Below are 27,774 nucleotides of genomic sequence, written 5' to 3'. Positions count from 1 at the left end.
TTTAGCCTCTCCTGCTGCCTACCTCTCCTAATTAGAGATCCTTAGATATAGGAAAGCATTCACCCTTCCAGATGCCAAGCTGTCCCCTCAGCGGTTGTGGATTGGGAGATACAGAAAGGTTCCCCTGGAGGATAGAGTATGTCCCTGTGCTTTAAAGGAAATTGAAAGAACAGAGCACATTCTACTGCACTGTCCATTATATCAAGAGGTTCGTTCTAAGTTTCTCTCCCCCGGCTTAGTCGGCATTCAGGTCAGGAGCATACTAAAATGTTGCTTATAGACGAAAATCCACAGGTTACTTTAGGAACAGCTAAGTTTTGTGCAGCAGCCTGTAGAATTTGTCAGATGCTGCTGAGAACACCGGCATGTCAATAATTTAAAAGGGTAGTTTATACAGTTTGCAAAGAGTTCAAACAACTTTTTTTACTATTTGTATTAACCTGTGGGTAGAGCGTAACACTAAGGGTTTTAATGGTAAATTGTGAAGAGCTGTGCTGGTCTGACTGTTTTTAATAAAGATTAATTGATTGACCATGGTTTGACTGCAGTCTGTGCTCTGTGCTCTTTCCTGCAAACCAAGTACTTGTTTTGGATGTAATGATATACTATGGGTTGTCATGAATCAGGAAGTTTATCAGTAACTGGCAGCACATGTTGTGAGGATGGAGGAAGGAATATGAGGGTCTTTAGATGCATCAGGCTTGTTTCTGTAGCTCTATGACTGAACACCTTAAACTTTAGTTTTGCATCAGTTTCAGGTGGATTGTTTCTGTGCTGATCTTAATATGTTTGAATTCAACCTCCTCAATTCTGATTTGCAACTGATTTTGGACAATTGTTTGTTGAAACAGTACGGGGATATTTGGAACAGACTGAATGGGTGCATTCTGGTGACTGTTTTCTTCTTGTTCAACTAGCCATCAAGCTCCTTTCCTGTTCTGAAACTGAGATGACTCTTGCTGCATCACTCACCCTGGTAATGCCTGTCCTGCAGATCTTATCTTCTGCAGCTGTAGATGATTGCATGTCTGAGGAAGAAGATGGCATCAGTAGGAAGCAGTTGGCAATAAATCTTCTAGAAATTGTACAGCATGGAGAACTGAAAGGAAAAAAGGAATCGGTAATGTTTTTAATTCATTTTTTTCTATTGATGGGTGTAATGTATATTTCACAGCAGCAATTCGGTTCATGTTAAACATGAAAAATGCCCTCCCTCCCTTTCGAGACTTAACATTATAAAAAAAAAAAAAGAATGGGTGTGCAAACTGAGTAGAGCAGAAATAGTTAATAGGATAAGATGACAGACTAAGTTGCTAGGATGATAGGATGTGTACTAGCTGTTGTTCTGGTTTTTATTTTTTGGTTTTACTAAAATACTTCAGCCCCACTGAATGAGCACAATGGCCATGAGACTGACAGTGCAATTGTCAGCAGAGTTTGTGCACTTCTAAGTCCATTGAAATCAAATCTGTTTTGAATTGTGCTGAAAATTGTGGTTATTATTTTTTGCATTTACTGTGAATTCTTTGTGGCCTTTGGTAAGTAAGCCTCTGTTTTTCAGCTAGGACATAAAAAGCACCTGTATTTCTGATGTTCAAATGGGAATGTGATATGCATTTTCAAACATTTGCTTATGTCACACAAGTAAGTTTATAAGAGACCAGGAATTGGCTGCGGTTCTCAGGAGTGACGAACTTGGGTTTAACATTGTGTAATGTGTCAAGCAGCCTTCAGCCTGACAACAGCAATGTTAAGATGATGCTACTGATCTAATATGACATCCCGAGGACCCTTTGAGAAAGTCTTTACCTTCCTCCTCATCCCAGCTCCCCAGAGGTTGCCAGTAAATTGGATTTGATGGGGGTCTTGTCACTCTGGCTTTCTTATGAGCACAAAATCTACCTCATTATAAATTACTGTAAGTGCAGCCACTTACTTAAATCAATTTGGCTCTTAATAATTATGAATATCAAAAATATAATAATAACAGTAATGAATAGCTACTTCTGTTTAGAGATCTATCTAAAATAAGCCTGAGAGACCCGTAAGAGTTTTTTTACTTTCTGTATAAACCTGTGAGACCACCAAGGAATACCAGGGTTGCTGTGCAGAGGAAGGCACTGGCAAACCACCTCTGTTAGTCTCTTGCCATGAAAACCCCAAAAGGGGTCGCCATAAGTCGGCTGCGACTTGAAGGCACTTTACACACACACACAGTGTGTGTAATACTAAGGGTTTCAATGGTAAACTGTGAAGAGCTGTGCTGGTCTAAGACTGTTTTTAATAAAGATTGATTGAAGCGTAAGCTTCCTCATTTGTAAATAATAACCTACTGAAGTCAATGAGACTTTTCTCCAAAGCCCATGTGCTTAAAATCCCCATGCCACAAAACGGTCTTTAGACAACTTTAAGCAAGCAAAAAATCCCATTACCACGTGGATTTCATCTTTTGGAGATTATGCCCATGTAATTTTAATTCAGTTGAATCAATTATACATATTTTATTATCGGGAGGTTAGAAATAAGCTGTTTACCTGTGTTGACCAGAAATTTTAGAAATGTTAGCCATTCAGATGATTTTATTGTTAAAAGCATCTTTATCTTCTAATAAAAATTTATCTCTTATTCAGTGGCAAAGTTCTGTTATATAGCCAGTAAGATACGGAGATCCTTAGTTGGGGTTTTAAAATTGTAATTTTGTAAGGATACTTGCTGGTCAAATGACTGTAAATAAACTGAACTGAACATCTTTTGGAGATTTTACTGTGGATCAGTTCACATCTCCTGAATTTAGCTCTGAAATCTCATGAATTCAGTCCTGCAATTATGTTCAGGGTTTTTTTGTTTTTAAAGATGGGGTTCTGGTGCTTGAATCCCTCTCCCTTTTGTATTGCTGTATGAATAATTCTTAAATGTTGCTCAGGCTAGTGCTTTATGACCCTTCTTATTCAAAATCCTTGTCCCTTAGAATATAGGTGGGTGGAATTCACACTTGCATGGTCTGTTTTTTTAGTAGAATCCCTGTGGTCTGCTGTTTATGAAACAATGCATAATCAGAGTTTTTTTTTTATTAGTTAGTCTGTGCTGTATGATCCTGTGCTCTTTGTTTTAAGAACATAAGATGCTCCTTGCTGGATTAGGCCAAGGTCCACCTAGTCCAGAATTCTTTGGAAGAATTGCTGCGAGAGCAGCTATTAGTATCCACAACAGGCAAATGGATCACAGTCTGCCTTCTGGCCACTTGTACAACGTTGCATTCACACTTCTTAGGATATTTATGCTATTGGTACACATAATTGTACCATACATAACTAATAAGTGTCTTTACAAGCTACTGAACAGGTTGAAATAAACTTGGGTCTTAAACATATGTTGAGTAATAGCTTCAGCTAATCAGCTTTCAGAAATCATGATCTCCATTTGTACTGTCCTCCGAGCTGCTATAAGAGCCCAGTGGCACAGAGTGTTAAGCTGCAGTACTGCTGTCAAAAGCTCTGCTCACGACCTGAGTTCGATCTCGACAGAAGTCGGTTTCAGGTAGCTGGCTCAAGGTTGACTCAGCCTTCCATCCTTCCAAGGTCGGTGAAATGAGTGCCCAGCTAGCTGGGGGTAAAGGGAAGATGACTGGGGAAGGCACTGGCAAACGGCCCCTCAAACAAAGTCTGCCTTGGAAACGTTGGGATGTGACATCACCCCAGGGGTCAGGAATGACCGGGTGCTTGCACAGGGGAACTTTACCTTTACACATAATTCACAACTGGGCTATCTTGTCTACCCAGGAAAAGCCAGTTGGAAATGGCTGCTATAGCCCAGTGACAATGCAGTATCTAACCATATATGGATACTGCCTTAAAAGATAGTGGAAGTTTATTACTGTAGTGCATAGTACTTGGTAAAAGGGTAAAGGTAGTCCCCTGTGCAAGCACCGGGTCATTCCTGACCTATGAGGGGATGTCACATCCCGACGTTTACTAGGCAGGCTGTGTTTACGGGGTGGTTTGCCAGTGCCTTCCCCAGTCATCTTCCCTTTACCCCCAGCAAGCTGTGTACTCATTTTACCAACCTCGGAAGGATGGAAGGCTGAGTCAACCTTGAGCGGGCTACCTGAAACTGACTCCCATTGGGATTGAACTCAGGTTGTGAGCAGAGCTTTTGACTGCAGTACTGCAGCTTACCACGGGGCTCTTACAGTAGCTCGGAGGACAGTACAAATGGAGATCATGATTTCTGAAAGCTGATTAGCTGAAGCTATTACTCAACATATGTATAAGACCCAAGTTTATTTCAACATTGGTTCTTGTAGGTTATCCGGGCTGTGTGACCGTGGTCTTGGTATTTTCTTTCCTGACGTTTCGCCAGCAGCTGTGGCAGGCATCTTCAGAGGAGTAACACTGAAGGACAGTGTCGTTCAGTGTTACTCCTCTGAAGATGCCTGCCACAGCTGCTGGCGAAACGTCAGGAAAGAAAATACCAAGACCACGGTCACACAGCCCGGATGACCTACAAGAACCAATGAACTCTGACCGTGAAAGCCTTCGACAATATTATTTCAACATGTTCAGTAGGTTGGAAAGATACTTATTAGTTATGTCGCACTGGATTCCTACAAAATAGGTCCTTAAAACCTTTATACACTTCTGCATTCACACAATGGATAGCAGAAAAAAAAACAGTAGAAGGCAATGGCAGCCCTCTGGGAGCTATGAAGGGGAGCATTTACCTCTAAGCAATACCATCCATCAAAGTGGCAACTTCGCAGGTGGCTGGATCTTAATTTTCTGTGCGCAATAATTGGAAGCGATAAACAGGGGGGTAGCAGCTTAAAATATTCTTCTACGTGAAATGGCTTTTTAAAAGGTCATTTAAAGTACAGGAGCATTATACTTCCCATTATCCAGAATGAATTTACATTACACTGAGCAATGTAATTAAAATGGGTGAATGCCATTCCATAGAACTGCTCCGGTTGCTTGTTCAAAGACCTCTTGGCAGACTCAAAACTTGGGAGCCAAATTGTCCGCTGACGCTAATGAAGGCCCAAATCATATGTTGTCTCGGTCATGTTGTCCTGGCCTGCTTAGGATTCAGGGTCCTGTGAATCTATTTGAAGTTCTCTGACTGCAGTCTTCAAGCAGCTCCTGTAGAAGGAGCCAGGAAGAGGCTTGAGGCAGGCTGCTCCGCTCCTTTCCCATGCCCCGTACCTGGCTGTGCTTTCTTGTTGCTCATTCCTTTTTTAAAAGCCAGGGTGTACTAGTCAGAAAAGATATCCTTGGTCCCAACGTGGCATCTGTGGGCATCATGGTACTAGTCTAGAATTGCCCTGGAATCCACTGAACTTTTCAGAAGGTAAGTAAGGCAAGGCTATTTAATTGCAGCTTTCATTCAAATGAAAGTTGTTGTTGGTTTTTTGCCACAATAGCAGCCCCATCGCTATAGAATCAGCAAGAATGATAAGCACCTGCACTTTCCTTAGTCAGTGTGTGGTTCAATTTCCCCTTCAGGTTCTTTTTATTCTTTTTTCCCTTCCCTCCCCCTGGTCTTCATTTCTTTTTATTCCCCTTCTGCAATTCTTTTGCAAAGCAAGGAGAAAGGTATTGTGTTTGGCTCTGCCTCCTGTGTCAGCTGTTTGGGTTTAAGTTCCGCAATCTGTGGCAGCCGTTTTGGAGTGGCACTCGCTCTCAAAATTCCAAAGGTGCCTGCAGGCTCAAAAAGGTTGGGGACCCCTGTGTTAGAGTGTCAGGATCAATCTACATGTTATTTTTTCCTAAAAAGTTGGATCCAGGTACCTGGGACCCAACCCACTTTCCTGCAGCTGCACAGAAGCTATAGGGAGTGGCATAGTAAAGGTCTGCAGGTTCCTGAGTCAACTCAGGATCATACCATGGAGGGAGAAGGGGCTCTTGCCTTCTCTCCTAAACAATTTTCCAGATCTGGAATGGCCAGGGGGGAGTCATTTGCCTGATTTTGGAGCTGCCAGTACATAAATTGGGAGGGTTAACTGTGTGGAGTGGTTTGCAAATCACAAGTGTACATTGTTCAGTGTGCTGGTGGCTCCCCCCCCCCCCCCAAGAATCCTATTTACATGAGCAGGGTAGGGTCATTGTTTACACTCAGGCACTTCAGATGATTTTAGCATAGCAGAGACCCCAAACTGCCTGTGGCTCTGAACCCAGTAATAACTTTGCCAGCAGAACTCCAGGTCTTCTTACAATGATTGGCATTTATGAAATAAGATTATAATATAACTACAATTGTATCCTTCACTTTGGAAAATGAAGCTATAATTATCAACAGTGATGTCAATTTATTTGAAGAAGAAAGCTTTCACTGTAACGAGATGGTGTCAGGTTGTTGTTCTTGTGCTGTTTAGCTAAATTACTGAGAAACAATTTAATATTAATCTTTTGTTTGAAATTAGAGGCCCAAATGTGAATGATGGGTGGCTGAGAAGCTAAGATCTACTGATTTACTGCCTTTCCCTTTTCCACAGGCCTCCTGTATGCACTTCTTTCCCCTAACCAATACTTATGGCTTATTGTATACTACTTGGAGGATCCTTGTGCTTATGAAAGAGAAGTCTTCTGTGTCTGACTGGCTGTCTTCTGTTAAATCAATGCTGCCTATTACAACTCAAGTCCCTGTCCAGGTTTTCTTTTTGCTGGCCTACCTTCTCGTTGAAGAAAGTGGACCTGTCCTTCGTAGTGTATTAGCCACCACCACAGAAATAGCCAAAGCAGATTCATCTCAGGTAAGAATAACTTGCGAGGCCTATAGCCAAGGTTTGATTGGCTATATTTAAAATCAATATGTGAAAATCCTCATCTCTACAGCTCCTTCTCATGCCTGCTTTCCACCCGCTCTCTGTCTTTTGTTTCCCTTTCGTCACCTTCTGGTCTACTTTTTCTTCTCTTGTATCACTGGACCATTCCCTCTTCCAGCTAGGGTGGCCATTTTCCAAGTAGGACCTGGAGTTCTCTCAGAATTACAGCTGATCTTCACAAAGGTCAGTTCCCCTGGAGATAATGGCAGCTTTGGAGGGAGGACTTTATGCCATTACATCTTTGTTGAGATATTTGTTCTCCCCAGGCACTACCCCCAAATCGCCAGGAATTTCCCAAGCCAGAGTTGGCATCCCTACTTCCAGCGGTTTTCTCCTATTCAAACCGTAAAGATTGAATACATTCTCACACTGACAGTGTAATACTATGCAGAGTCAATCCAGTTTATTGAAATCAATGGGCATAGACTGGAGTAACTCTGCGCAGATGTACACTGTAACATTACTGGACCTACTACTAGTGTCATCCAGTATAAATTTAATACCCCTCAAAGGCTCATCACATTTTTTGTCCAAGGTACAACACAAAAGATAGTCTGTGACTGCAAGAGATGAATAGGGAGAAGGAACAAGACTATGGAGTTCAAATAGCTGAGCAAGTGCAAATGAATATCTTCAGTCAAAAAGGCTGCTGGAAATTGGATTATTAATTATTGGTAATTGGATTATCCATAAGTGATTGAAGAAGAAAAAGAATTTGTTTTTATACCCCGCTTTTTCTCTACCTTTAAGGAGTTTCAAAGCGGAGTCCGTGAGCACTGTGACTAGCCCAAGGTCACTCAGCATGCTTCATGTGTAGGAGTGGGGAAACCAACTTGGTTCTCTAGATTAGAGTCCGCTGCTCTTAACTACTACACCATGCTGGCTGTCCAAGTTGCAATAGCTATCAATGTATGGGGTGCAGCCTGAGATAAACTTGCTATATCTGGGCTGCTGCTCACTTTTCATTCACTAGCTAGCCAATCTGTATACTACTTCCATAATTGCAGTGGATGGGATGCAAACACTTCTAATCAGCAGTGATGCTGGGTGGTTTTCAGACAGAGACACAGTTAAGAGGTTTTGCCACTGCTTTGACTTCTGGACTTTGAGGGCCTGAAGTTATCTTGTCTCATAGTTCTCAAGATATCATATTGGCAGGCTTCAGAGAAAATATACATCTCGTAACCTTATTTCTTCATCTGACGTTGCTTCTCATTCTTGCTCTTTTCTCTTTGAAGAACTGCTTAGATTGCTGTATATGATGAACTTTGGAGAATTTTCAGTTCATAATCTCTAAGTGTTGCGATTGGAGAAGCCGAATGCTACAGTAGGAGATGTGAAAATCATGACTCTTCAGTGATGGTTTTGAGATACTAAATGCATTTTAACAGAATACTGGAGTTGCTTTAATATAGTTACTGCAGTTGCAGTATACTGTAAATTTCCACCAGAATTTTCAGAACTACAGCAGGTTGAGTTCATTTGGACTGGGATTGTTTTTCTTAAACCATGTAGTTTTTTACCCCATCTGAAAGATTCATGGCCAGATTGCTAATGGGAGGTACAGACCGGTACCATTTTGTTTTGGTTAATAATTAAATCTTGAAGTGCTTTCCCCCCACCCTGCAAAATGCGATGCTTCTTCGTGTTTTCTTACCGGCAAATATAATAAAGTAATTGGGAAGCAAGTGAAATGGTGTGAGTCTTCGGTAGATTGTTCTGCTCACCCTCTCTCTATATGTAGCACATCAGGGATATTGCTTCCATTTGCAGACAGGACCAGGAAAGCATTGGCTGCCATGTCTAGCACAGCATCTTGGATTCAGAAGTATATATCTGCCACCATGGTTATTGGGTGGAAAGCCTAGGGTGTGAAGATTAAATAGTGGCTAAGTTTAAGCAAACAGAATGTTGATGGAAAAGCAAACTGAACAAATTCATTATGGTATGTTCCCCAGAAGACTCTTCATTCAGCTATTACTGATGTTTTGGTGGTTCCCGGCCTGAGGAGGGTCTGGTTGGCATTGGCCTGGGCTTTTTCTGCCCTGGCCCCTGCCTGGTGCAATAGCCTCTCTAGTGAGACCAGGGCCCTGTGGGACCTTAAAGAGGCCTGTAAAACAGGGCCTATAAAACAGAGCTATTCCGCCAGGCTTATGGTTGAGGCCAACTATGGTTCCCTATATATAAATGCTGACCTCCCTAACCTCCCCACTGCGGTAATACCTTTTCTATTCAATCTGGTATTATTCCACATTCTTGCCTAGCTGAAGTTTGTGTTTTGTGATTCATACTTCAGAGGTGCCTTAGGTAATCTAGGATAATGTTTGTATGATTTTATAGGGCTATTTTAAAATGTTTTAATGCTTTTACTGAGCTAATAGGACTTTTATATTCTGTAAACCATTCTGAGCCTGGTTTTGGCCAGGGAGAGTGGGGTAATAAGTGGAAATAATTAATAAATAAAATAAATAAATTATATGTATTATAATAGACCTCCTCCCCACTGTCCCCAGTTTTCATGTTTATTGAAAAGTGTTAATTGTTTGGTTGTCTTCTTTTTCCTGCTACTTCTTTATAAAGCACTTCTGTTTTGAAAAATTCATTACATTATTCACAGTACAGAACTAAGCAAAGTTACACCTTTATATGTCTGTTGAAGACAATGGGTTTAGAAAGGTGTAACTCTGCTTATCTTTGCTTTTGTTGTGTATTTTGACCAGATTGCCACTGTTCCCATTTCACAGATGAGATGCTGCAATTGAATTGTTGAGACAATGGCTTGCATCCACTAGAAGATTTTTTGCATGCACTGCTAGGGTCTTTGCACAAGTGAAAGTGTGAAAAAGAACACCCTTATGCTGTACCCTTGCACTAAATTGAACAAAGCCTATCCTGATTCCTGAACCACATTTCCACTTGTTCAAAATGTTGTGCAAGCTATTTCTGGGTGCTGTAAGATATAGTGAGGAAAGCAGTTGGTATTGGCAGAAGGTCTTGCTCAAATGCAAGGGCAATAAGTCTGTTTTCATTTCTGCTTGTGTATCATTGGATCCAAGCCAATACATATTAGAAGCAGAATGTGAACCTGTGCATTTCAGTGAAGTCCTACTCTTAACGACTGGTGTTTACCCTGTGGTTGAGATAATGCGGTGAATCTGCTTTAGATGTAGGTAAGGAACATTATGTCTGAAAGTACTGGAATCCTTAGTGTTACTAGGGGTGTACATTCAGATACACTTGAGCTGAAAATGCACTTGAACACTTTATTGGTATTTTTCAGGTGTATTCAGCATCCCAAATAGTTCTGGGAATTTTTCAGGATACTGAAAAAATGGTCCCAAAATATCCCAGAAATATTTGTTATTTAGCCAGAAGATTGGACTGTTTTTTCTTTCTTCCCTTTTGTTCTGCGTCTACGGGTTTTTATGTGCTTGCCAGGCTGCTTGTGTCAATATCAAGTGTGTTTGTCAGCTTCAAGAGGGTTTTTTTTTGTCTGCCTGAGTTGCTTAGTGCCCCTTTTGCAGTTTTTACAGTGTTGTGCAGCGCTTGCAAACCTTCCCCCGGATTTGTTCTGCTGTGGTTTCACTTCATTCTGTTGATCTTGCACTGCCATGGTGGCACTGGATTCTGTTAGGGATTCTGTACATTGTCATTTGTTCTGTTGGGCTTGCAATTCTCCTGCCTCTATTGAATTTGTTCTGTTGTGATTCTCTGGTTTGACATTAGTCCTGTTGATCTTGCACTGCCGCAGTGGCACTGGGTTCTGCTGGGCTTCTGCACATTGCAATTGGTTTTGCTGGACTTGCAAAATTGCCTCCCACTGAGTTTCCACTGCAGAGATTCTCTGGTTTGATATTGGTTCTGTTTGGCTTGTGGTTCTACTGGGATTACTGGATTCTGCAATGGTTCTATTGGGCTTGTTGGTTCTTCCATGGGAGACATTTGCCCAGTGATTTCTACTTTCAGGCATGACTTTTGCCCTGGAAGCAGCTTGGAATTTTTTCCCCTCCATAGGAAATAATAGAGGACATTTGGGGGCACCCTGTTCAGGGGCATATAGCATTGGACCCTTTGGTCCAATCTACTTGAAATTTGTAGATTATTTAAAGGACAGGCACCCTGCTCCACAGCAATTTTGGTGTCTGTACCTGTAAACCCCCCACCCCCCAATCCACTTGTCAACCTGGAAAGTTTCTCCGTAGGGAATAATGGACCTGAAAAATTCAGAAACCTGAAAAAAACCTTAATCCAAATACCATACTAGTACCTGGTATTAAGGAATGCTGGTATTTTCCAGGTCCAATATACCCAAATGCAGAAATACCTTTTTTTTAAAAAAGAAAAGAAAGAAGAGTAGGTTTTTATACCCAGCTTTTCTCTACTTTCAGGCGTCTAAGAACTGCTTACAATCACAGTCCCTTCCTCTCCCCACAACAGGCACCTTATGAGTTAGGTGGGGCTGAGAGAATTCTGAAAGAACTGTGACTGGCCCAAGGTCACCCAGCAGGCTTCATGTGGAAGAGGGGGGAATCAAACCTGGTCTTCCAGATTAGAGTCCACTGCCCTTAACTATTACCCCACGCTGGTTCTCCCCTTTTACTATTTGTACACCTCAATTACTTAGGTCAAGGTAAGTAAAATAACTGCTGAGGCCACACTGACCAGTTCTTTTCATGAAATGTATACAGTCTTCCTAATTGGATGAATTGTGCAAAAAGTCCCTGTTATGCTGTGTGTGAATCCAACCGTGCCACAAAATGAAAAATTAAATTATTTGACTGAGAGGTCATTTGTGCATTGTAACACAAGATCTATTACCATTATTAGAGGATTATGAGTCTCTGGAGGATATTCACCCTTTTATAGGGTACCTTAAATGCAGGAATAAAATATTTGGCTGGTAAATGACACCATTCTGGGAAATTCATTTGAAGAAGTATTACCTTTATGCACGGTGGCCTTAAAAAAGGAAAAGGATGAAGCAAATGTAGTCTTGTTAAGGTAAAAAAATGTGTGAATTTAAATTGACAAACATTGGGCTTGTTGGCTGAAAAATGCATTGTTCTATGCCAGATGACAGAATTCTAAATCCTCTGATACTGAGAACCAGAGATAAGAGGTTGTTGCTAAATGAATGAAATCTTGTGATGAAATTCTTGGTGGTTTAATTGCTAGAAGTGCAATTCTACACAGAACAGAGTAACAATTTGTGATTTCTAAGACATTCATGAACCCTGAAATACCTTTCATCTGTAAATGCTGTCAAGACTGAACTCTGGTGTTTTGTAAAAAACATATTTTAAAAGTTATTTGTGAAGTCGCATGTAAGATCTGCACAGTTGCAGAACTAGTGATGGCAACATTCTAGTTTTAGTGTGCTAGTACTCACCACACCATCCATGTCAGGACAGACATGTGTGTATGCCTGTCTAGTTAAGTCTTAATAGCATGTGTTCTTAGGAAATCAGCCATTACTGTGATGAAGGTACTACCAAGTGAGATGAATGATGGGGGCAATTGCATATTCTCAGGGTAGTTCTTGAAGACAATTGGCTGTTGGAAAGTTGCAGTTGGTGTTTACCATGGTGAAATACATCTTGGCAGATGTTGCTAGCAGCTTTGCTAATATTCCAGGGCCTGCATCATGTCCCAGTCACTTCCAGGAGCAAACTGGGATGACAAGACATGTTTTTTATGTCTTGTACCTTGGAAACTTAAGCAATTCCTCCCTTGTATTCTGTTATATTTTCTTAGATCTATTAAGAAACTGCACTGTGAAGTCCAGTGGTTTTCTATAAGAGGTGCGGCCTATGCCCCCTGCCTTTTACTGTCTCCACCCTTGCAAACTGGAGCAGCTGACACCCCTTCCCTCCTTGTTCCCAGTCATCTTTAAAGGTATCATCACAAACCATGCTGCCCTTAAAGGTGCTGGGAAATGAGGCGAGAAAGAGCACTCGCTGCTCTGGCATAGAGTAGGTGGGCAGCAGGGCAATGGTGGTGATGAAGCAGCAGCAGAGGCTGCCATTATCCTAAATCTACCACTTGAGGCCATTGCCTCACCTTATTGTAGAGCAGATGGTGTTGAAGTCCCTGGAAGATAAGATTGCAAGGGTACATATCATCACCTTGGATGCATCACTATTACAATATGCTGATGGTCTCCATGGTCCCACAGACTTACTCAGTCTAGGCATCTTTTAGTAGCCTTACAACAACATTTCAGGATGGTTTCACTCTTGATAAATGGGCCAGAGTTCCTGACAGCATTCAGTGTTTGGAATCAGCTATTAAAATAAGCATTGGCCTCCACAAAATGTCAGTGTGTTGCTGCAGGAGTAGGGATGGTCTTACTGGGATTTGCTGTTTGTTTGTTTTTAAGACCCCAAAGAGTACTTTTGTATAACATGAGGGAATGCCTCTACCCTGAAGGCATTTAAAGAAAATGGTACTGGGAAGGAGGAGTATTGCTTCTTTCTAGTGTTGCCAAAACTGCTGTTCATTTGGCACTTCTGAGACTTAGGCAGCCATATTCCATGTGACAATTGCAAAAGCAATGAATGTGCTAGCTAGGAAAGAAATACTGAATTTAGTAAAACGCTACAGATTGAATAATCAGAATATTTTATATGCCAGCATCAGAATGTTTTGGAAGGAAATATGGTGGATCCAACCATCCTCCAAGTAGGATAGAAGGAAAAGATTAGAGTTTTTTTCCTAGCCCGTTTATTTAAAAAAAAAACAACTGGCTTATGGTTATGTTGCTGAATGAATGCCAAACTGCAGGCTGAAGCTAAATGTGCACAAAAGTTGTGTTTTATGAAGTATCAGATTGTGATACAGGCCAGTAATCTGAAGAGCAGCTGTAAATCTGTTTTTAAAAGCGACTGTATTGAGAGATTCTGGATTGTTGTTTTGAAATGCAGATTCTTCTTTTTAAAAAGATGAATTGGTAAACCCTTTGTCGGGCACCTAATGGAGAGGGTTGACCCAACTGCTGAATCTTTGGGGATGATGAGGGATTGAAAATGTTGTGTTGCTAAGCAACGCATTCAGCAGCTTTTCTGAGTGTGTTCCTGTGCTCTGAGAGTTAATGAATCTGAAGGGTGGCTGTTCGAAAACAGTTGGAAAAAAACTGATGAAGACAAAATGCTCAGTTAGCATTGGCAGGCACCTAGCTCTGCCTTATTCACACATTAAATTATGGGGTGGCTTTTGTTACTTGCTTTATTCTTGAGCAACAAAGCTTCAGAGACCATAGATTTCATACTAGAAACAAAGGGAGATATCTGTAAGGGAAAGAAAGAGAATCTCCACACACTATATATGTAATGTTTTCTGCCCAGTCTGGCTGACTTTATCCATATTCCTGCATATGTGTTTAATTTATAAGTTAAAATGCATACCCTGTCTCTTTCATTTGAGACAGCTGACTCTCAACAAACTAAACAAATAAATCTGTACAGTTAAATAAAACCTCAGTCGAAACAACCAATAAAATGTACATGATAAAACACAACTGATACAGTCCCTATCCAGAGAAATGCCCAGGTCTGTTCCACGTGGAAGTTCTGCTCTGGTTTGGCATCCAAACTAGAGCACAGGAGGGTGGGAGTCCACATGATATCACCCTCTAATCGTCCACTTTCCAGGTGTTCTCTGGCTTTGGTAAGATCTTTCCCAAACCTGGTCTGATATGATCTTTTCAGGAGGATCACAGCCAAAGTGTCTTTGCATGGTGGTGTAGATGGGATGGTGCACATTTTTGGAGATCCTGCCCACTTTGATGTCATTTTCCTTGCTTCAGCCCTCAATGCCACTGCAAACTTTTTTTGGGGGGGGGGTGTGCTTTAAAAAAAATAGCTATAGCACAATAATGCTTAATCTACATTAACAAGTATCTTGCCCTTTTCATTACAAAATGAAACTTGAAGACCTCAGGTGGCACAGGAGGAAATGGTGGTTATTGGTGGGGGGCTGAGGCAATGAAAGAGTGCAGACAAGGAACTGCCGTGTGGATGCTCCGTTGTGAATGTCTCTGCTTTCGCAGTAGCAGTGAGAGCTATGTGGACAATCACTGTTCAGAAGCAGCCCAAGATGAATGGTTTCCAAAACCCTTCTAAAAAGAACCGTCTTGACTTAACTTTGTAAGGACACTAGGGTGTGGGCTTTTTGTACTTGTTGTGATTGGGATGGTGTTGCATAGAAGTCTATGCCAACAAAAACTGCTGAGAATATCTGATTAATTGTGCATGGATTTCCCTATGTTTATGTCATCTCATGTGGGTTGCACGCACACATACATATGTTCAACGCTATGGGATGTTTCATCTTGCTAGTCAGTCACTCCACTTTCTGAGTAAAAATGTATAATATGGCAGATGGAATTTCTGTAAAGTTTGAATTTGCAGCCAAAAAGAAATTGTGATCGTCTGTGATCAAAGGGATTTAGATTTTCCCCCTTTAAAAAAAAAAAAAGCAGGAAAATGTAGTTTTTAAAAATGTCTGGTCATAATGAAATATTACGTTCTTGAATCCAAATTTTTCTGCAGCTAGGATATTGTAAGAGTCAGAATGGAACCAATAAGTATAATTTCAAGGTTTCCTGGCTAAATGTAGCTTTAATTTGTTTTTATGTCAGAAGTAATGGTTACTATTCTCGCCAAGTTAGACATTGTGGGAAGAGCCTAAAGTTTTGGAACTCCCTGGCTCCTGAGTACTTAGTTTCTGTTTGAAGTTATGCTAAATATTTTATTTGAATCATCATCTGAAAACCTTATAAGATAAAAAGGGTCAGTCATTATCAAGTGTTTAATGTGATTAAAGAAAGTGCCCCCCCCCCAAAAAAAACCACTCCAGCAAAATTTCCCTTTTTATAAAATAAAAACCAGTGTGGATCTGTGAGTACAGTACTTTTTAAAACAAGGTTTACTCTTCTATTCTGTCTACTCTTTTGCAACTGGGCTGGGCTTCATTCAGCCTAATAAGTCCCAACTTGGTTCTGTTCAAATTAATGTAGCCTCCTATTGGCTCCAATGATAGCAAATACAACGAGGCTGTAAAAGCTCAAGTATGGATGGGGGAGAAAGTAGTATATTTTGCAAGTCCTGAAAGAGCCAACTGGCCTAAGCTGCAACTGCATTTCCATGAGGGGAAAAACTGAAGCTAACTGGCAGATGATATTTATGGAAACTTATTTTATTATACCTATATGGAATGTATCACTCTCACACTGCCAGTGAGAAGAAGCTTTAGAACAAAATAAGCACCATTCTGAACGGTGAGTTGCCCAGGCTCTTCTATAAAAGTTGCTGTGGACCTGAACAAGGTGAGAAGAAAGAGCATATTCCTCAAGAACAGAGGGAGTTATGCAGTTAAACCAGAGCTGTAGTTTGAGAGGCAGAGATTGGTGCTTCTCCGTGACATGCTTTCTCATGAGGTATCTGTCTCCAGAGCTTCTTATGCATAGGCAGGAGTGCAGGACAAAACATCGTAATAACCAGAATGATCCCAGGGAAAATGCGAGCCAAAGGTGTCTTCTGGTAGGATATATATGCCCAATATATGCTGTATGTATGTAATACTACTATACCCGCCCCCTCACAAACATCCCAATCATAATGCCATGTCTGTGTATAAAAACATACCAGGCACCCAGAAACATAAGGCAATTAGACAAGGGGAAATGAAAGAATCCGAAGTACACTTGTTACTTGTCCAGGTTTTCAAGGGACAAAGCCTCTTGCAGGTTGGCTCAGATAGCATGCTAAGTCTCCTTCCAGAAAAGAATATAAACTTACCCCCATTTACTTTACTAAGTGAGATTTACTAAAGAAAAAAAGTACAGATAATTTTCAGTTGAAGTGTTTATAGCCCTACAGGGTTTTTTTTTTTTTTTTTTTTTTTAGCATGCTACCAGTGACTGAGGAAGAAATGAAAAGAAGTTTAAACAAGCTGACATTTCTCAAAAAATGCAAGAGTTTTGCTCCACCACCCTTGCCTTCAAAGAAATGTCCTTTTTTTGTTTGTTGAATGTGAATGTGGAGTTGAGTTTGGGGGATGTATTCATGATTTTGCAATAAAAGGTTAGAATTCTCTAGTGCAATAGTATGAGACTGCTGGGCTCTTGAGACGAGATCAGATACTTTTTGCTTACCTGACTTTAAAATTGAGGAGTCTGCAGCTGTAGCACCACTGCCTATAGGAACAGCTGTGGATCTGGGCCAGGCGAAAGGGAAGAGCACATTTGTCCCTGATACTAAGCAGAAGCTTGGTGCTTTGCCCAGCTGATATAAGTAGCCACTTGGGAGTCCCCCAAATATGGAGAAAGCTTTCTCTTGTCGGTGGCCCGTTTTTTGTTGTCCTACTCACAGACATTGTTACAGCAAACATGTTGGAGGCCTGTGAGGAATTACTGGTGCTGGCGCTGATAAACGGTTGGGAAATGTTCTCCAAACCCAGTCTTTTCTTTAGGATAATATAAAGGGCTTACAAAAGCTAACAACCCCGTCTTCCTTCACTGATGCTCTGTTGCCTTCAGCCTACTGTAGCTTGTGAAACATGCTTATTAGACTTTTTTTGAGGTGGTTCTTCTTTTAATTTACAAACCAGTGCCTTTTTACATACCTAAGGAATCTCCCTAGTAAGCAGACACTTGTATGTGTCTTGTCTGGCAACAGTTCCTGTTTGCTGCTTTTCTGATAAGCATAGTTGTAGAGTCCGCTTTTAAAATAAACAGCTGGGCAGTCTACCAGAAATTGTAGGGGAGTGGGAGAAAAATTAAATTGTGAAATTCCCTTTCCCCTCCCCATCCAGATCTCTCCCTCCTGGGTACTAAAAACTGATAGCAGCATGAGCAAGCCAATTCCTCTGCCTTCTTCAAATGATGCTCCAGTGACCTCAGCATTTGGTTCTTGTTACAGAGGAAATAAAGTTGGTGGTTCATCATTATGCTGTTTTTTAATTTACAAAATAATAATTTTTCTGCATAATTGTGCATCTCCTAAGTATGCCGTAACCCATACATTGTCTGTAGGTGGCCCTCTTTCATTGCACAGCTATTAGTCACTCAACCATCAAGTTTGCTATTAGGAGTGATGCCAACGGGTTGAGCTTGAAATCTTCTTCATGGAAAACATGTGCTCTACCACTGAGCTATGTCTCTTCCCCATAACCCCTTCTCTTCTTTCAGTAGAAATGAATACACTCTGAAATCTCAAAATTCAGGAAGCCTTTTCAGTGTTGTTCTTTCCACAGCCATAGGCTGGTGGTTTTGGGTCCAACACATGTGCAAAGGCGTATGCTAGATTTACTTTTCTGTGATGCACATGGGTCTGATGCTTGATATAGTTAAGTCTAGGTAATGTTGAGAGTTGGCGTGGCATAGTGGATAGTGTTGGATTTGGACTCTGGGAGACCCAGGTTAGATCCCCACATTAGCACTGGGTGATCTTGGGTCAGACACATTCTCTCAACCTAATCTACCTCCGAGGTTAGAATGATCTTCTCAGCTGCTTTAAGTCTCCATTGGAGAAAAGAAGGATATAAATATAAAATAAATTATGGTAAGATCACTATTTGGCAAAGTAAATTTGAGTCAGCATGGGGTAGTACATGAACGTCTAGTTTTTAAATGAAACTAAGTCCTCAGGGCCAGATGAATTGCATCCAAGGATATTAAATGAACTTGTAGATGTAATTTCTGAGCCTCTCTTCATTATTTTTGAGAATTCTTGGAGAACGGGTGAGGTGCCAGAAGATTGGAGGTGGGCAAATGTGGTCCCCATCTTCAAGAAGAGGAAAAATGAAGATCCGGGTAACTACTGACACGTCGACTTGACGTCTATACCTGGAAAAGTTTTGAACAAATCATCAAACAGTCAATCCTTGAGCATTTAGAAAGGATGCGTGTGATCATTAACAGTCAGCACGGGTTTCTCAAGAACAAGTCATGTCAGACTAACATCTCCTTTTTTGAGAAGGTTACTACCTTGCTGGATCAAGGGGGGAATGCTGTGGACATAGTTAATCTTGATTTCAGTAAGGCTTTTGATAAGGTTCCACTTAATATTCTTGTTGACAAGTTGGTAAAATGTGGCTTGGATCCTATTACTGTTAGGTGGATCTGTAACTGGTTGACAGATTGCACCAAAAGAGTGCTTGTTAATGGTTCCTCATCCTCTTGGAGAAGAGTGACAATTGAAGTGCCTCAGGGATCTGTCCTGGGACCTGTGTTGTTCAGTATCTTTATAAATTATTTGGATGAAGGAATAGAGGGGATGCTTATTAAATTTGCAGATGATACTAAATTGGGAGAGGTAGCAAATATGGTAGACTGCATAGTTATAGGCTGGGGAGACTTGTCTTGACAGTAGTGTGTGCAAAAAGGATCTAGAGGTCTTAGACCATACATTGAACATGAGTCAGCAGTATGATGCCGTAGCTAAAAAGGCAAATGCAATTTTAGGCTGTATCAACAGAAGTATAGTGTCCAGATCGCACAAACTGATAATATCGCTTTACTCTGTTCTAGTTAGAACTCACCTAGAGTACTGTGTTCAGTTTTGGGCACCACAATTTTCAGAGGATGTAGACAAGCTGGAACGTGTCCAGGGGAGGGCAACAAAGATGGTGAAGGGTCTGGAGACCAAGTCCTCTGAGGAAAGGTTGAAGGAGCTGGGTATGTTTAGCCTGAAGAAGAGAAGACTGAGAGGTGATATGATAACCATCTTCAAGTACTTGAAGGGCTGTTGCGGATGGTGCTGAGTTGTTTTCTGTTGCCCCAGAAGGACAGAGCAGAACCAATGGGTTAAAATTAAATCAAAAGATTTGCCGGCTAAACATTAGGAAGAACTTTCTGACAGAGTGGTTCCTCAGTGGAACAGGCTTCCTCAGGAGGTGGTGGGCTCTCCTACTTTGGAGGTTTTAAAGCAGATGATCACTTGTCAGCAATGATTATTCTGTGAACTTAGGCAGATCATGAGAGGGAAGGCAGGAAGGGTTGCATCAGTGTTTGGCTCTCATGGCCCCTTCTTACATGCCCAGGGTAATGCTGATCTCCACTTTGGGGTTAGGAAGCAATTTTCCTCCAGGCCAAATTGACCAGGGACCCTGGAGGGTTTTTGTTGCCATTTTATGGGCATGGAGTAGGGGTCACTGGGTGTGTGTGGCGGGGGGGGGGAGGTAGTTGTGAATTTCCTGCATTGTGAAGGGGGTTGGTCTAGATGACCCTGGAGGTCCCTTCCAACTCTGATTTATCAGCCCCACTCCTCAAGGCAGAAAATCAATTAGGAGGGTCTACCCCATAGATTTATGAGTCCTTTTGGATTCCAAAGTGCTCTGGGAGAGTAGAGCCAAGACCGTGAATGTTCTTATTAAGGTGTAGAAGAAGAGCTTGATGAGTCATAGTTGACAATGTTGCTGCTACATTGGAATCCACAAATGATAAACTATATATAGCTCACTCTGATGCCTTTTATGATAACATCAAATGTGAGCACATATGATGGACACAGATCTCCAAGGAAATCAAGTCTCACTCAAATGCTGCAGTGAATGCCGAGCCTATTCTGTTGTGGTTGGGAAATAACTACTTGTCACTCTTTCAGTTATTTCAGTCTGCTTTCCCTGTCAGATGGGGGCAGGTGCTTGGTACTGTGAAGGTTACTACATTCTGGTTGGATCCTTGCCCATCATGGCTGCTTAAAGACATGTGAATGGCTAAAGGGCTTTTAGCCAGGAGCATTAATGTTGTTCCAGGGAAGCTCTCCCAGGCCTTAAAAAAAGGAATAGCATGTCCACAGAGACGTCTTCAGAGAAGCCTTATTTGGCTAGTTTTCAACCTATATACAAACCTTCCTCTTTTGTGCAAGGTGAACTGAGATTATTGTGGCAAATGAACTCTAGGGGCTTTTGGATGATGCATCTTTCCTTGGCAGTTTTCAGTGTGGCTTCAGACCCAGTTATGGGATGGAGATAGCTTTAGTGGCCATTGTGAAAGAAATGGCCTCCAGTCACACAAGGCATAGGGTTTTAAAATTTCAGAGATGTTCAAAATGAACAAAAAATGTTCCAGGACTTAGTCGTCCTTGAAAACATTTACCGTAGTTTTAACCCTGTGCTATTATCTATGCCTATGTGTTCACTGTCTGCGAAGTAAATGATTTTGGGTTTTTTCCTGGTTTCTAGCAAGTGTAAATGTCCAAGCAAGGCATCACTGACTACGTTCTAAAGTTACAGTAATTAGAAGTAACATGGGGACGGGGGAACTCAGAAACAAAACAAAGAGCTGAGTTTCATTCTGAAAGCAAATAATAAAACTGAAATAGCGAACTTGATAATACTCCACTGGCAAATTAAAGAACGGGAGTGTTGAAAACATAAGAGCCTTGGAGATAATTATTGTCACAACTTGCTCAGCATTGAGTGTTCAAGTATGCCAGAAAATGTTGCATGTGACTGAGTTAGTTTTTGTTGTTTTCGTTTGTATAGCTCACTATATTGAGAAGGCTTGAAGAACATGACAAAAAATGATATTTTCCTTTTACTCTTCTTGTTGCTCTCAATACAGTTAATTAAATCATTAACACAGGAAATGCTTTGATTTATTTTAGGTGCCAAATCTGATTCCAGTCCTGATGTTTAAACTGGGGATGCCACTGCAGCCAGTACTCTATCGGGATATCTTGTATACTTTGCCTGCTTTGGGTGTGCATAAGGTCAGTATGAAAAACGTTTTAACTTTTGTCCGCTATTATTCCAGTTTCTTAACCTATTGGTTAAAGAATTGATGGGTATTTACAGCACAATAAAATGAAAGGCAAGACCAAGAAGATGTAGGGAGGGTTTTACTATTGCTTAAATGGGTTGTGACTGGTTCTAATATAATATTTATCTTTGATCGAGGCATCCCAAGTACAATGACCTACATTGGTAATTGTCAGCTGTGTGGATCCAAGTGTCTGAAACAGAGGTGACATTTGAAGTTGGGAATATTCATGTCCAGATTGCAAAGACTGGAGGATCTGGAAGAGCACTTCTTATCCCAGTAGTTACTTACCTGGAAGTGACTATCCATGTGTTGCTGAAGTGATACAGAAGACCTAAATTAGATGAGAATGGTCCATATGATTGGGCCTTTTCCTGTGACTCTGGGTTTTCAAACGTTTACGACAGCAATATGGGGAAAATCTTATCAATCACATTTTATTTCTGCCCTTCCTCCAAGGAGATCAGGGCAGCATACATTGCTCCCCCAAATCCTATTTTATTCTGTCAACAGCCCTGTGAGATAGGTTAGGCTATGACTGTGTGAGCAGCCCAAGTGAACTTCATGGCACTGTGAGGATTTTAACCTAGTCTTCCAGATTCAAGTCTCCCAGATTCTAACCAGACTGTAACCTATTGTCAAAAACAGGGGTTTCCAACCCACCATGTCTTTGCAAGGATGATCTGATTCTCCTGTCCGTAAACCTGGAACCATGGAATAAATCTTCTCCTGATAGTTTGACCAGTGCTGGGTTTGGACTCTTACACATTCAGCAGAACACACCAACAAAAGCAACAGGCTTTGTTCAAAAGATTAAAGAAGAGGTTCAGGCTTAAGCATAAGACAAAGAATAAGCAGGCACAATAAAATAACAAATCTGACTTCCTAGTATATACTTTCATACATGAAGGCAAGCAGGTTACCACATCTTCTTATCAGCATAAGAAGCATAGCAGCAGGTGAGAGATGCAGCAAGATGGTCCCTCGCCCATCACTGGTCCTGATGTTATTATTGGGCCATGCATGGAAAAACTTGTGCCAGATGGTTATAGACTGACTCCCTGACCAATGTAAGCCAGTCAACAATGTCATCCAAAAGATGATTCTCAGATAGCATCAAGATTCCCCCTCCCACCTGACATTGCTGAAAGTTATTAGATTGCTTTGAAATTCAAAGGTGTGATCTCAGGCTTTTCATCTCAGCTAGGGAAGAGTAGAAGTGTAATAAGCTTTTGCTATGGAACTCTCCTTATGCTACTTTTTAACACTTGGATGACATATCAGGAAACAAGCTATTACTTTAAATTTATGACATGGCCAAATGCTGATGTTTAAACTGTCAGTTTGGTTGATACAGAGATGACCATTTCTCTCGACACCTATGGGATAGGTTAGGCTATGACTGTGTGGTCCACCCAGGTGAACTTCATGGTAGTGTGAGGACTTGAACCAAGTCCTCCAGATTCAAGTCTCCCAGATTCTATTCGGACTCTAACCACTATACCATGTTTCAGAAGATCTCAATAAATATTCACTGGTCCATAGATGGTTGAGTGCAAGACATTGCTGAATCCCATGTGAATTCTAGAGATAAGACTGTATTGGTAGGATGGACTTTGAGAAAGTGATGGCTGGGAGTAGAATTTTCACCTTTCAGTGGACAGGCATTTACCAGATCAGTAAGGTAGAATGAATTAAACATCAGTGGGCTTATATGAGTATCTAATCATATCATTTTTATTACTAAATAAGGAGTTCAAGAACAGGCTATTTAGTTCATAATGGCAATTATAATGCTGTTTTACTTGAAAATTAGAATAGGTCTGAAAATCCAAATTTAAGTATACGTTACAGGTGCTGTCAACATTCCTTTGAAATCAGTTGGAAATTTGGATGAGTATTTAGTGCAATAATGCTTTTAAAAATAATTATGTACAAGGCTTTCCAGGCAAAAGTTTTATTTGGTATGAAGTGCTTCCAGTTTAATGATAAACTGTGAAGCCATCAAGGTGGAAAGTAGATGTGTCCAGTATTTGGTATAGAGGACTTACCTGTGCTATCATATTTGTTGCAAACTTAATTTTTCTGTAACCATTCTGTGTTATACATTTGTGTGTTTGTGTTGCTGTTGGGGGGATTTTTGTGTATTCTGTAAATTAATGCAGAAAAGCAATGTTCTATTCCAGGTCTGTGTGGCTCAGATTCTGCGTGCGCTACAGGTGTTGGGAAGTACTCCGAAGCTTCAAGCCATTACTTTACGACTGATGACATCTTTGTGGGAGAAACAGGTTGACAAAAACATTGAAAACCATTACTCTCTGGTTTGAACAATTGCACTGTTTTACATGATCATGCCTGTAATTGCTTATTAAAGATAAAGGTAGTCCCCTGTGCAAGCACTGGGTCATTACTGACCCATGGGGTGACGTCACATCACGATGTTATCTAGGCAGACTGTATTTATGGGGTGGTTTGCCATTGCCTTCCCCAGTCATCTACATTTTACCCCCAGCAAGCTGGGTGGGTACTTATTTTACCAACCTCGGAAGGATGGAAGGCTGAGTCAACCTTGAGCCGGCTATCTGAAACCTACTTATTAACCATGGCAAATCAGCTGATGTGGTAACAGTGACTGCTATGGTCTCTGTAGAAAATGTCACAGCTGATCTTTCAGAAAGATTTGGCTCATGGTGAGGGGAATAATGTATTCCTAAAAGTGGTACAGTACTCATATACTGTATTGTCTGTGCACTGAATTCTGAAAATGAGTAGATCACTACTTTTTCATTGGATGTCAGTTTTTCATTTGATTGCATACATTGGAACTCATTGTTCTGTAGAGATCTAATTCATATCTGGAGCTCTGCATGTATGTTATGTTTTTCAGTGATTAGGAAAGTTCATATCCATTTTGATAAAAGACAGCTTGTGCATTATTCTGTACATACTCTGGAACCCCAGTCTGTGCCTCCAAGCTGCTGAAGTGTATAATTAAGACAGGGACATTTCCTGTAGAAATCTTGCCCAGCTAACAATTAAGTAAGTGGTCATAAGCAAGCCGCTGGCCTATATCCTACCACTCCACTAAGCAAAGTTTGAATCCTTCTTTCAGCTTAAGTGGCTGTTCTTCCCATGGAAGACCTGTTTATGCTGGAGGAACTTCTTCCAGTCGGATGCTGCCCAGTATCTCTTAGTCTCAGCTTTTTCATCTGAAATACAGGGGAATATTGGCTCGTCTTTCAACATTATACGGGTTACTGACATAATGTACATACTGCACTCTGAACAGCCTTGTGCATTTGTATTAGATATAAATATAATGAAATTACATCCCCCTTTTCTTTATGGCAGGGAAGAGAAATGAGCCTAATTAGCAATGTAAAATGTACTCTGAGGCATTGTATAAAAGTCCAGTTCTGTCCCTGGAAAACTAAATATGTAGGCTCCTAAACCTTTCCCCCCAAAATCAAATTGATTTTTAGGATCGAGTTTACCCAGAATTGCAGAGATTCATGTCTATGTGTGATATGGCTTCTTTATCTGTGAGCAAGACTACTCAATGGGAAAAAATGATTGCTAAAGCTGCTTCTATCAGAGATATATGCAAGCAAAGGTAAGTATACTGGCTACCAATTTTCTACTCCCCCCACCCCTCTCACCCCCCACCCCGGTTAAAATCATTTCTAGAATTGAATTTAGCCAGAATTTCAGGACTTCATAGTGACTTACACTGTGGCCTTGAAACCTCCTGACCTAAGATTGGGACCTTGCCTGAGCACCCTGCATGGTCTGTGCTGAGGTGCCTTCAGGCACAGCAGGGAATAGGAAACTGTTAAACTGGGCCTATAACTGGAAGGGAGTATGAAGCCTCCAGTTTGGCCAGGGCTAGCATATACTCTAGGACAGGGTTCACTACCTGTTTGAGCCTGCAGGTACCTTTTGAGTTATGACACAATGTGGTAGGCACAGCCACAGAGTGGCTACTACAGGAGGTGGCGTCAGCTACAAAATGGCTGCTGCAGCTTGCCTTCAGTCACACAGTTGAAATCCTTGTGCTGTGGTGGCAGCTACTGTCAAATCACACTTTTAAAAAACTGCACAGCCAGTCAAATCTGCCGTGGCCAGTCAAAAGCCTTGCTGGACAAAGGCTCCTCCTGGCCCGTCTACTTTCTAAAAAAATGTTGGCCGGTACCAGGTAATGTGCCAGTGGGTGCCATAGCTTCCGGATGCCTTTTGCGCGAGGGTGGTTGAAGCCACGCACCAGGAAGAGGGGGGCCAAAGCTCCCTCAAGCTCTCACTCGCCGGGGGGAGTTGTGGTTTCATGGGGTGAAACTGTGTTCCGGAGACTGTTCGGAGGGAGGTGTTGGAGATGGCTCATAGGGCAAAAACCGCAGGACATTTTGGGTTTGTCAAGTCTTTGCATTTATTGAGGCGTCAATTTTGGTGGCCGGGCATGAGAGCTGATGTAGACCTTTTCGTACGCAGTTGCCCCACCTGCGCAACCTCTAAATGACTTATGGGGAAACCCCCGGGACTCCTCAAACCCTTGGAAGTCCCGTCCGTTCCCTGGGAGGTCATTGCCATGGACTTTATTACGAATCTTCCCCCCAGCCGAGGGAAGACGGTGTTGTGGGTAATGACAGACTTATTTTCTAAGCAAGTGCATTTTGTTCCTTGTACGGGTTTACTGACAGCCCAGGAGCTGGCACGCATGTTCATTACACACGTGATGAAACATCACTTGTTCCCATGCAAGGTAATCTCCGATGGGGGGCTCAATTCGTGGCTAAGTTCTGGAAAGCCTTTTTAAAAATAATGGGGGTGGAGCAAGGTTTGTCTTCGGAACACCATCCTCAGACGGATGGACAGACGGAACGAGTTAATTCTGTATTGGAATGTGGGGTGGTAGGGGAAGAGCCAGACATGTTCTGCCATTCAGCAGGCATTATCTACCAGTACCTCTAAAGTTGTTTTGGTGCCAGATTCAGACTGGAAGCTAGAGATTTTCAAAGTTTATGCTTGCCAAGCTGTCCTGAATACATTACATTCCCTATAAACTATCAGCAAGTTTCAGACCAGGTAGATCAAATAACTTCCTTAAGGTAAGGAGGCTTCCCTGTCACATATTGGAATTAATTATGTCCCCAGCTAAGTGTGCTGATGTGATTGCTTGCACTGCAGTAAGAAAATAACTGATCCAAGCAATTGTAACCAAATTTACTAAAGAATGTTAGAATATCCGGGCAGCAGAATTTCGTACTTTATTAGTGGGGGGACGGAGAATATCTTGGTCTGTCAAGATTTTAAGGTATTGAACTGAGCTAAGTTGAATTTTTCATGCATATTCTATAACTACAGGTAACGTTTGTGGTTTTTATCAGGCCTTACCAACATGGAGCAGATATGTTGGCTGCAATTTCTCATGTATTGAATGAATGCACAAAACCTGACCAAGCCACACCTGCTGTCTTAGTGTTGCAAGGTCTTCACGCACTTTGTCAAGCAGAGGTAAATTTCACTGAGCTCAAATGGCTGTTTTCCTCTTTCACATTGTGTGTTTTCTTCATTTTAACTTCTTAGCTGCTTAGGTTGGAAACTAATACCGTATTCTTTTCTGGTAATCTAAGCCTCCCTGTTTTCTCATTCGTGAGTCATCCACTGAGAAATGCAGTGTGCCCATATAACTTATCCAAATAATAAGTTATGCTGAGACCCACCAACAATGTGCTTGTCATTTTATGTCTAATTCATTGGTCCCAGAAGAAATGCAGTTCCCTCAAAAGCTTTATATGTTTCTGGATACTGTACAAGTTAAATACAAAGATCTTTTTAAGAATGACTGTTGCTGCCATGTGTACTAATTCTTATGATATGTTCCCAACTCCTGTAATTCCAGGCCACATTTTTGTGGTGTTCTTATCTACCTGGAATGCCTTCTCTTTAAGACCAACAGTTTTTGGATAGCAATAGTTATCTTCCCACCTTCTGTCTTTGGTATATGTGGTCAACAAAACCAACAGTATGAAGTCCATAGTCATACATTTAAGATGGATGTGAACCTCCACTCTCTATTGCCAAAAAACAAAATAAAACATCACATGTGTAATTATAGTATTAGATCCCACCAAGCAAGCAACAGTGGGAGAAAAGTTTTACTTTACACAGTTCTGTTTCCACAATGTATTGGGCA

General features: G+C 41.3%; 1 protein-coding gene across 3 annotated transcripts in view; it reads left to right on the top strand.

The window, feature by feature from the left end:
• Positions 1-27,774, top strand: part of FOCAD (focadhesin) — a 161,658-nt gene that overhangs the window by 28,890 nt on the left and 104,994 nt on the right. For 2 of the 3 annotated variants that reach the window (XM_056848240.1, XM_056848241.1), the window contains 6 exons: positions 918-1,120; positions 6,491-6,748; positions 21,430-21,534; positions 23,771-23,872; positions 25,067-25,197; positions 26,966-27,092. In XM_056848240.1, coding sequence (XP_056704218.1) covers positions 918-1,120; positions 6,491-6,748; positions 21,430-21,534; positions 23,771-23,872; positions 25,067-25,197; positions 26,966-27,092 — 926 coding nt within the window. The remainder of the gene's footprint in view (positions 1-917; positions 1,121-6,490; positions 6,749-21,429; positions 21,535-23,770; positions 23,873-25,066; positions 25,198-26,965; positions 27,093-27,774) is intronic. The other variant, XM_056848239.1, reaches the window with a different exon arrangement.

The sequence above is a fragment of the Euleptes europaea genome, chromosome 4, assembly GCF_029931775.1.
Source record: "Euleptes europaea isolate rEulEur1 chromosome 4, rEulEur1.hap1, whole genome shotgun sequence".
Taxonomy (NCBI): domain Eukaryota; kingdom Metazoa; phylum Chordata; class Lepidosauria; order Squamata; family Sphaerodactylidae; genus Euleptes; species Euleptes europaea.
Note: the sequence above shows the minus strand (reverse complement) of the source record. Positions and strands in the feature narration are given on the sequence as shown.